The sequence below is a fragment of the Lactuca serriola genome, chromosome 4 (genome assembly GCF_051521515.1).
Source record: "Lactuca serriola cultivar US96UC23 chromosome 4, Lser_US96UC23_V15, whole genome shotgun sequence".
NCBI lineage: Eukaryota > Viridiplantae > Streptophyta > Magnoliopsida > Asterales > Asteraceae > Lactuca > Lactuca serriola.
Genome location: NC_136411.1, coordinates 108,173,206 through 108,184,083, shown reverse-complemented (window position 1 = coordinate 108,184,083; position 10,878 = coordinate 108,173,206). Strand labels below are relative to the sequence as shown.

The 10,878-nt window shown below is 33.6% G+C and overlaps 1 protein-coding gene across 2 annotated transcripts; it reads left to right on the top strand.

Moving 5' to 3' along the window:
* The first annotated feature begins 2,562 nt into the window (after positions 1 to 2,562).
* SWI2 (switch 2) lies at positions 2,563 to 8,820 on the top strand. Of its 2 annotated transcripts, XM_079039659.1 has the most exons (9): positions 2,563 to 3,048; positions 3,549 to 3,655; positions 3,951 to 4,878; positions 5,097 to 5,344; positions 6,907 to 7,033; positions 7,164 to 7,439; positions 7,539 to 7,755; positions 8,312 to 8,458; positions 8,489 to 8,820. In XM_079039659.1, the coding sequence occupies exons 1-9, from the start codon at positions 2,641 to 2,643 to the stop codon at positions 8,641 to 8,643; spliced, it is 2,613 nt and encodes an 870-aa protein (XP_078895785.1). In that variant the 5' UTR covers positions 2,563 to 2,640; the 3' UTR covers positions 8,644 to 8,820. The 2 variants fall into 2 exon arrangements, with proteins under 2 accessions (XP_078895785.1, XP_078895784.1); XM_079039658.1 differs by having other exon boundaries at positions 8,312 to 8,820.
* Positions 8,821 to 10,878: the final 2,058 nt, after the last annotated feature.

Sequence of the window (10,878 nt, the reverse complement as noted above, 5' to 3'; positions counted from 1 at the left end):
CATCAAAAATTCAATTTCAAAAATATTTTAATAAAAAAAGCATCACTTAAAAGAATCACTTTGCAACTGAAAACCTCAAATAGTCAAGTTCTTAACATTTAAAAATGTGTAAATTGTTAAAGCATACGAGGGTGTAACGAGATAGTAAAGTGACAATAGTTTAAAGTACACATTTATAGATTCATCTTAAATTCAAAATAAAATATCATCTAAATATCCAAGTGATAAATCTGTCATTGGTCTTCAACTAAATCTTTCGATCTGAATATATGTCGAAATCCTAGATTAGGCTTGAAAAAACCTAATCAACATTTTCGGAACCAACCTAGGTGTTGAATAATGTTAATAACCCAAACCTAAATTCAAACTCCTAAAACCTTTTCTTAAACATAAAAAAATTTGTAACATTTATATTTAGGGAAAAGAAACATTTAAAATATAAGCATTGCCAACTCATCATCACAAGTCATTAATAACAAAACCTCACTACTAAAATTGCGATGCATAGCTTCTATTTTCCTGATGTACAAGTCTCTACTCTTATAAAAGTCATTTTTTTGTAAAGGTCATGACAACTCGAAGCAAAAACAAAATATTAGCACTTTTAACTTTTTTTATCCAACATTTAAAAATATTTATTAACAATAATAATGATTTTTTTTCTCATGTAGTATAAAACTTATAAAACATTTCGTCTGATCCTCTTTAATAAATGAAAGTTTTTTTTGCCACATGTCATCTTCTCCTTCATTTTGACACTTGTCATTTTGTGAGAATTTTAGAAATTTTATTTTTCCACTTGTCATTTTTTAGGGATTTTCATTTTCTTAAAATAAAATTCCATAAAATTGTAATGAGTTTTATAAGGAAATAAAATCATCATATTAATTTGGTAATAATTCTCATAAATACTTCAAATGATTTAATTTCTTTTGCAAATTTTCAAAAGATTACATTATGTTATATAAAGTATTACATTATAAAATATTTCATATTTATATATTGATATTAAATTTTTATTTTTAATAAACTCGTTTAATACACGAGTTTCACACCTAGTATGTAAAGTAAAAGGCAGTGTCATTGAATTTCACCAAACAATAAAATAAAATCTCGAAACAAAAAGTTAAACATCAAGGGGGTGTTTGGGGTATCTTTTGAGAGGGCAAAAGGACTTTTGGGAAAAGTTACAAAAAACCAGGGTTGCGTTTAGTTACGGAAAAACAATTTTCATTTTTCGTTTTTTGTTTTCCCTTTTCGATTTTCGTTTTCCGTTTTCATTTTTCATTGAAAAATTTAGAAAACGCGTTTAGTTAAACTTATTCATTTTTCATTTTCAGTTTTAGAAAATTAGAAAACGTGTTTAGATGTGTATTTTTTTTTTTATCGATTTTCATTTTTAGAAAACGGTAGCGGTGGTAGGGTATGGGTGGGGACGGTGACGGTAGCGGGTCGGCGGCGGTGGTGGTGATGACAGGCGATGGTGGTGGCGGTGGAAATTTTTTCAGTGGTGGTGATGGCGGCGACAGCGGTGGTGGTGATGGTAGGTCGGTGATTGTCGTGGTGGTGTTGGGTGGGTGGGGGTGCTTGTGTGTGTATGTGTGTGTTTGTGGGGGTAGGTGTAGGTTTGTGTGTGTGTCTGTGGGGGTGGGGGTAGGTGTGGGTTTGTGTGTGTGTGTGGGTCTGTAAAGGTGGGGGTAGGTGTGGGGTATGGGTTTGTGTGTGTGTGTGGGTGTGTGTTTGTGGGGGTGTGGGTGGGTATGTGTGTGAGTGTGTTTGTGTGTGTGGGTGCGTTGGTGGGTATGTGTGTGTGTGTTTGTGGGGGTGTGGGTGGGTATGTGTGTGAGTGTGTTTGTGTGTGTGGGTGCGTTGGTGGGTATGTGTGTGTGTGTTTGTGGGGGTGTGGGTGGGTATGCGTGTGAGTGTGTTTGTGTGTGTGGGTGAGTTGGTTGGTATGTGTGTGTGTGTGTGTTTGTGGGTATGTGTGTGGGTGGGTATGTATGTGTGTGTGTGTTTATGGGTGTGTGTGGGTGGGTGGGTATGTATGTGTGTGTGTGTGTGCGGGTGTGTGTGTGTGTGTGTGTGCGGGTGTGTGTGTGTGTGTGTGGGTGGGTGGGTATGTATGTGTGTGTGTGTGTGTGCGGGTGTGTGTGTGTGTGTGTGTGTGTGCGGGTGGGTGTGTGTGGGGGTGGGGGTGTTAAGGTAAAGGTAAATAGAGGTGGATGAGGTGGAGTGAGTGTGTGTTTATATTTTAGAAAAATTTTGGAATTAGAAAAATGTGGAAAACAATGATTATCAGTTTTCCAAAAATTTCAACTTCTTTGTAATTTTAGAAAATGTAAAATTTTCATTTTCCGTGAAAAATTTAGAAAAATAGACGAACTAAACGCGTTTTCAAAATTCTCATTTTCCTTGAATTTTTTTTCCAAAAAACGGCCTATTTTTCCGCGACTAAACGTACCCAGATTTTTCTGATGTTTACAAAAAAAAAAAAAAAAAAAAAAAATCAGTTTTCTTACTATGAAAAATCCAAAAGGAGCAAGCTTCAAGGAAATTCTCAAACTCTTAAAAACATTCAATGAAAACATTCCCTCTAAATTTGAACACCATCTATCTTCTCAAGTCATAGTTCTCTCGGTAATGTCGTTAAACAGCTTCAAGGAAATTCTCAAACCCTGTGCATACCAGTCAGAATCACCATCTTCCTCTTCATACTCACAAACTGCGTCGACTCTAAACCCTAGAAAACCACCCAAATCTTCCCTCTCTCAGCAACTGTTACGACTCGAAGATGATTATAGTTTCTTACCCACCTTGCTTCCTACAAAACAATCGAAGGAATCTAGTCAATTTAAGCAACACGATCCACTGGTCGATGATGCTATCGAAGGAAAATTTGAAGACGAGAAGGAAAAAAATAAAGATTTAGAAAAACAAAATGGGTTTCGGATTGCAAGACCTAAGTTGGAAGCCCCTCCATTTTTTGATCCTACTGGACCTTATGAACCTTTGGTGCTTTCCGAATCCGGCCAAAATCCTGTTGTGCAGGTAAATTATGAAAACCCCGTCTATATTAATGAATTCCACAAGTACCTATCTTGTGATTTTCTTGCTGTGTTTAATGTTCTATTTATGTTTTTGATTGTTGTATTCTATGTTAAGCTAGAGGGAAAAGTAGGTGATGAAATACTTAAGGGTGTTTGGATGTGCAATTTCAAAGTGATTATTGTTAGTTCAAGAATAGAATCAAATAATCAATAGTTTAATTTAAAGTAAGGGATACTATATATTGGATAACTTTATATTGTTTCTTGAATCAATGGATAGTCGGGTAATATCATACTTATTAATCTTGAGAATCTGTTTTCTTGCCACTAAGATGAGTCAAAAATAGAATCGATATTTGACAGTTGGGAAATTTTAAGTTTTTGCTTAAAGTTGGCCATTTTTGGGTGCTGTTTCCTTAATACTTATTAGGGTTAACTGGACAACACTTAATCTATGGATGAAAGTTTAGGAGATTTATCATCTGACAAACTGTTCTCCAGGTACCCGCTTCCATAAATTGCAGGCTGCTAGAACATCAAAGAAGTGGTGTAAAGTTTTTGTACAACTTATACAAGAAGAACCATGGAGGCATTCTTGGGGATGACATGTGAGTAATCTATAAAAAGATATTTTATGAATAAAGTTGTCATTGATATTTCATGTTTTCTTTAAATGTGTTGCCATAAAGGCATAAAAAATATATATGCAACTACATATGTGTATTATTACAACTTTTTTCATCGACTTGCAATCCAATCAAATGATGAAATGAACATGCTTAACTAATACACAATTTGATGAATTTTTTTGGTTGAAAACTTGTTTGATTTCATTTTCCCAACATTTTTCATGGTTTTGCTTTATGATTGGTCAGAGTTAAGTTTCTTTTCCTAACTTATCAGGGGATTAGGGAAAACTATCCAAGCAATTGCATTTCTTTCTGCCATATACAAAAAAGATGAAGAACATGACACCACAACAAATCCAAACAAGAACAAACAAGAAACAAAAGGTCCTGTTTTAATAATCTGTCCATCTTCTGTAATCCAAAACTGGGAAATCGAATTCTCCAAATGGTCAACATTCAATGTTGCTATATACCATGGTGCCAATCGTGACATAATCTTCGACAAAATCGAGTCTCATGGGATTGAAATACTTATAACAAGTTTCGATACATACAGAATCCATGGAAACATTTTATCCGAATTAAATTGGGAAGTTGTGATAATCGATGAAGCTCATCGGCTCAAAAACGAAAAATCAAAACTTTATGAAGCCTGTTTATCCATCAAAACCCTAAAAAGATACGGTTTAACAGGAACCATAATGCAAAACAAAATCATGGAATTATTTAATCTATTCGATTGGGTGGTCCCCGGGGGGATGGGGACCCGTGAACATTTCAGGGATTACTATGATGAGCCTTTGAAACATGGGCAAAGATCCAGTGCTCCTGCAAGATTTGTTAAAATTGCTGAACAGAGGAAACAACATTTGGTGTCAGTTTTGGGGAAATTTTTGTTGAGAAGAACGAAAGAGGAGACGATTGGACATCTTATGATGGGTAAAGAAGATAATGTTGTGTTTTGTGCTATGAGTGAGGTGCAAAAAAGGGTTTATAAAAGGATGCTGCAATTACCCGATGTTCAATGTCTTATTAATAAGGATCTCCCTTGTAGCTGTGGGAGCCCACTTAAGCAAGTGGAATGTTGTAAAAGAATTGTCCCAAATGGTGTTATTTGGCCTTATCTTCATAAGGATAATCCTGATGGTTGTGACTCGTGCCCTTTTTGTCTTGTTCTTCCTTGCCTCACCAAGCTCCAACAGGTAAAATCTTTTTTATATTGAGATTTTATAAGAATTGAGCAGCTAAATCATTACAGAAAACAGTTAGGTAGGTAGCTAAATCGATAAAGTGGTGAAAGCGAGAAAGTATAAGTGTTTTATCTGCATTTTTCCCATTTGGTTTATAATAATTGAGCAGCTAAATCGATAAAATGGTGAAACTGTGATTCACATATTCTAATAAGAGTTGATAATTACAGATAAGCAATCATTTGGAGCTTATTAAACCTAATCCAAGGGATGACTCAGATAAAGTGAAGAAAGACAAGGAATTTGCCTCAGCTGTTTTTGGTACAGATATTGATCTGGTGGGAGGGTATTATCAAAACGAGAGTTTTATGGGTCTAAGTGATGTTCAACATTGTGGGAAGATGAGAGCTTTGGATACTTTGATGACATCTTGGATTATAAAGGGGGATAAGATTCTTCTCTTTAGTTACTCTGTCAGGTAATTTGATTTATATGTTAAAAGCTCAGTAACAACACTCTTCTATTACATTTCTAATACACAAAATATGAAGGTTTATATGCAGGCAATAGCAACATACTTTCATTTATTTCATTTGTTTGTGTGCTATAATTTTTACTTTCATTTCCTTCTATTACAACATTGTGCTTCCAGTTTATTTCTTTAAATTGCATTGTACTTTGAAAAGTATACCCAATTAGAGCATTCAAAATTGTTTTGTATTTGGATGACATTGTTATAATTGGCAGATTTTTCAACTTATAATGTTGTAATAGAAAGAAATGAAAATTAGAAGCCGTAATAAATATGTTAATAAAAGTATGTTGCTATTGATTGCATTTAACCCTCTATAATATGAAAAATTGTATGCAAGAATAAAAATATACCTTATTATAGCATCTTACTTTCATTTCTTATTATTACAATATTACATTTTGAAAAATCCACCCAATTATAGCAATGCCATCCAATGACAAAGCAATTTTCATTGCTAAAAATAGGTAGATTCGTCAATATATAATGTCTTAATAACATAAAAAAAAAAATTGGAAGTACAATGCTATAAATGAGTAGATTTTTCAAAGTACGATGCCTTAAGAAAAGAATCGGAAGTACTTTATGTTAACACATTAACTAAAAATAGGATGCTATAATTCAAAAGTAAATGGAATGGAATTGACCATTCCTTTCGTTTGGTTATGTTTTAGCTATGGGTGTTTTTTCCCATCCCACAATGGAATGGAATGAAAAGTAGCAATATAACTCATCTTTAGTTATGTAAAGTTGATAACATCTCTTTCTAAATTTCATTATTTTAGTTAAATTATATTTTTCTTATAAATTTAACTCAGAAATATATTTATTATTATAATCTTATTTTTTTATTTCAATGAGCTTGTATGAAAGTTTATTTTTAAGATGTGTAAAAATAGAATACATCAATTATAATAATAATAATAATATATAGTGTGGAGTTGAAACTATATATTCTATTTACATACAATATATAACATCCATAATATATGAAGTTTTACTCGGAAATCTTCAGAAAAGTCTTTATATTTTGGGTTCATCAACGTTTAAGCGATAGTTTTATTTATTTATTTATTTTTTTAAAAAACGGGAAGGACAAAAAATAATCTGGAATTGTTTACACATTGGGATTTTAGGGTAAACAAGTCATCAACCAGGGTTTTTTTTTAAAAAAAAAAAAATAGAATACGGAATATGATCAAAATTTAAGGGTTTTTCAAAAAATTACATTTTTTTTGTAATTTTTATTTTACTATCTTACTGTTATCCTGGAGCAAAATAGTCTCATTGTAATCTTACTGTATTCGGTTCAGAGTGTCTAATGGATGGTCTTGTCTTACTGTATTCTCTCTTTGACAGAGAATATTATCGTACTGTAACATTAAAGTGAAAAATAATAAAGTTAATATTATAGAAGTTACAAAAAGCAATGTGACAATAGATAGATCATAGATATACATAATACAGTGATAACTGATAAAGGAAAGGATTGTATTGTTGTAATGTAGGATGCTGGATATACTTGAAAAGTTTCTTATCCGCAAAGGATACAGTTTTTCAAGGCTTGATGGGTCTACCCCAACTGCCATGCGCCAATCTCTAGTTGATCACTTCAATTCAAGTCCAAGCAAACAGGTCGATTCCTATCCACAATGGCATTGTACTTATTATGTTTTTACCAATAGATAGTAATGTTACTTTATCTTTTATGATTCATGGGTGAAAAATAAATTACAAAGTAGAGTGTAAAATGTTGTGATTTCAGGTTTTCCTTATATCGACCCGTGCGGGTGGGCTTGGGCTGAATCTTGTGAGTGCGAACCGTGTGGTTATATTTGACCCGAATTGGAACCCGGCCCATGATCTGCAGGCCCAGGACCGGTCTTTTCGGTTTGGACAGAAGCGGCATGTGGTGGTGTTCCGGATGCTGGCGGCTGGTTCCCTTGAAGAACTTGTTTACACCCGTCAAGTCTACAAACAACAGCTCTCTAATATTGCTGTTTCTGGGAAACTCGAAAAACGTTATTTTGAAGGTGTCCAGGTAGGTTTAATTATAGGAAACATTTCAATTTCATTCTCTTGAGATTTGAGAATTATCTATCAATTATCAAACACACCTTTTTTTTTTTTTTTGATCCAGGATTGCAAGGAGTTCCAAGGCGAGCTTTTCGGGATCAGCAATTTGTTTCGTGATTTGTCAGACAAACTGTTCACAAGTGAGATCATTCACTCACATGATAAGCAAGGCACAAACGATACTGAAAAAAAACAAACTTTGTCTGATTTCGGGATGTGTTTTCTTCCTCCACAATCACGGGAAACATTTTCTTTAGAATCCAAAAGCCCTGATATGTTGGGTAAGTTTTTTTTTTTTTTTTTGAAATCATTGCTTTCGGTAAAATATAGATAATCTACTTCCTCTGTCCCATTATGAATTGCCTTTGCTAGGCAAATAATTCTGTTATAGAATTCCACTCCTCAACCACAGGCCTTCTCCCCCATCACAGGGGTAAAATTGTAAAAATACTTTACGCATTGTGCCTTTTAGGAAAATTGGCTTTTTAAAAACTGTTGGGTTAAATAGTTAAAGTAGCTGGATTGATAAAATGATGGAAACTGAAAAGACAATGTACTTTCAGAATTTAACAATTGTTATAATAATAGTGCAGGGGCTAAATCGATTAAAAACAAATAGTTTGGTAGCAAAATCGATAAAGAATGATAGTTCAGTGGCTAAATTAGTAACATGGTGAAATGTAATGGAAAGAAATGAAAGTAACATGCTATAATGCACAAATAAATGAAAGTACGTTGCTATTTCCTACATATAACAAAGATTTATATTCATCCATATTACTCCCATTTTATCAAAGATTCACATTTTTGGTTACTATTTGATAATGGTTTTTTCAGGTATTGTTTATGCACATCGTAACGAGGATATCATCAGCCATGGGCGTGGATGCAACGTGATACAAGAAGTTGATACATCCACCCAAATTCCCATTTTGCCCCCGGTCCCTAAGAATAAGAAGAAACCAATTACGATTACAGTTACACATAGTGACAATGAAAATGGAAAAGCTTCACGTAAAATGAAGCAGTATAGGCTGGTTGCCCGGTTTATGGGCATGGAAGTAGTGGAGTTTAGCAAGTGGGTCCTATCAGCAAGTGTTAGTGAGAGAGAACGCGTATTACGAGACTTCAAAAGGCGAAAGGAGAAAATGCCCCTTACACTTAGGTGAATGAATATAACATACATATTGTACAATGTAAATGTTATGTTATTAGAGAAGCTATTTAGATTTTCAAAAATACCCCTTGTGTATATTAGCTTTTTACGAACTTGTTGTACGTCTTTTTGTTATAATAATTTTGTAAATTATACTATTAAACAAATATACCCAAATAAATTATTTGTATATTATCATTTCAAAATAATTGTAATATTGATAAAACAAACATGTTATTAAGTACAAAAAATATGCTTATAACATATTTAAGTAAATATTACATTATACTATGCAAAAGTGCATCAATGGAACTTTAACATCAAATTTGGTGCTAATGGATATTATAAGGTCATCATATTTGGTGTAGGAAATGATGTTTGGATGGAGTTGCTTCACACTAAAAACGGTGTTATGTTAATGTCATCAATATTGTCTTTTGTTTTTTCGTTGATTATTGAAGTTGTTTAGAATGTTTCAATTTCTTATATTTGGAAGATGAATGATGTATCTGATCTGACCAATTCCTCAACCTAAAAAAAACAAATTTACCTAAAGCTTTTGACTAAAGTGTAGCAACTTCATAATTCAAAAATTATATACATAATGGATGTTAGGTATCACGTATCATCGGTATACGTGTGGTCGAGAATTCTTTTGTCAGTAATTACGAAAACACATGGGGTGGATGGATGGTGAGTCCTACTAGGTTTAACAATAAAAAGTTAAAAATTTATATTGAACTAATTTATAACCCGTGGAATCCACAGTTGACAAAACCAAAATAACATATAAAATATAATAATAATCATTGATAATAGATTTACATAAATTGGTTTTTATAAAAAGTTTAATGTATTAACCATAACTGTATCATGGTTATTGAAATTTATGCATATCAATTGAAACATTAGATAACGGACTTCTATAATTGACATTTAATGACAACCGTAATCTCCATAACTGTCAAAGATTTTGGCTACAACAACAAAACTTCATTTCTCATAAGCTTTTATATGTAGCAACTTACTTTCAAAAAATCATTTTTTAAAATAGAAAAAGAAAACTCTTTGCTTTTATCGTAGTTCATTGATAATATCATGTAGTAATTAATATGTAAGAAAAAAAATATAGGTTGGAATGTCTTTAGCACAAATAAAAGAGTTTGGTTTTGTATTTCTCAGTAGTGCTTCTTCCTTTAGATTAGATGTTATGTTCCTTGGCTTTAAGACATCTTTTAAACCCAGATCCACTAATTTCCAAAACCATTTTGAATCGCTTCCATGTAAACCTAGCCAGAACACTCCCCTTACTCTTGTATTAAGAGAACTTAATCCAACCTGTATGACAATAAAAAGTCGGAAAGAATGCTACAATTTTTAAAAGGGTTTTATTTAATTATGACAAAAAATGGCCCAAAATATCAGAAAAATGAAGAAATAAGATGTCACACCAAAAAATTTCATGCCAATTTAAAACTTTTTCAAAATATTTAAAAAGCCAATCATCATTACATAGTTGTTCTCAAATATCCAACATTAGAGTTTTCCCAGAAACATAAACAAATCATGAGGAGCGGTACGATCATGCCTTCGCCTTGCCGCGGTCCCCTGATGTACTTGACACAATAAACTGAAATTGTAAGTCCGAGGGCTTAGTGAGCTACCCCCAAAATACCAATACCACACTGATAATACCATATCAGTAACAGATAATCAACAACATGCATACTGGACCTTCGGTCTGACTGGACCGCCCTGTAGTATAGTCTAACTGAGTCTATCCCGAGCCTTCGGCATGATTGGACCGCCCTCCTCGAGCCTACAGTCCCTCCGGACCGCTCGTAGGGTATGTTGGCCTTCAACACAAAACAGGACCGCCTCAACCCAACCATCAAGCAAATAATCAGGTGCATATAACTAACATATACTGGCATACACATGTATCAAACATAACTACCTCACTGATCATCAATACTAGCAATCCCTCATAATCCAAGCACCGACCTAGCAGGTCACTAACATACCAATCCCTACGGATCATAAGAGCATAATAACGTACTGTCTATCCTTATACCGAACTATCAGTTCATAACCACATATAGCATACCATAACCAAGATAACAACTAAAGGGCCGGCCTTGGTGCCTTAGACCCTGTTGATATAGTAAGGATAACTCAACTTGCAAATGCCGACTCGGTAGATAAACTCAAACTCTCAGATCACTACCACAAACTCTACCACCTATCA

Coding starts and splice junctions, on each gene's coding strand:
- SWI2 (XM_079039658.1), top strand. CDS start 2,641: ATGTCGTTAAACAGCTTCAAGGAAATTCTCAAACCCTGTGCATACCAG. Junction 4,879..5,096: donor GCCTCACCAAGCTCCAACAG/GTAAAATCTTTT, acceptor TGATAATTACAG/ATAAGCAATCATTTGGAGCT. Junction 5,345..6,906: donor CTCTTTAGTTACTCTGTCAG/GTAATTTGATTT, acceptor GTTGTAATGTAG/GATGCTGGATATACTTGAAA.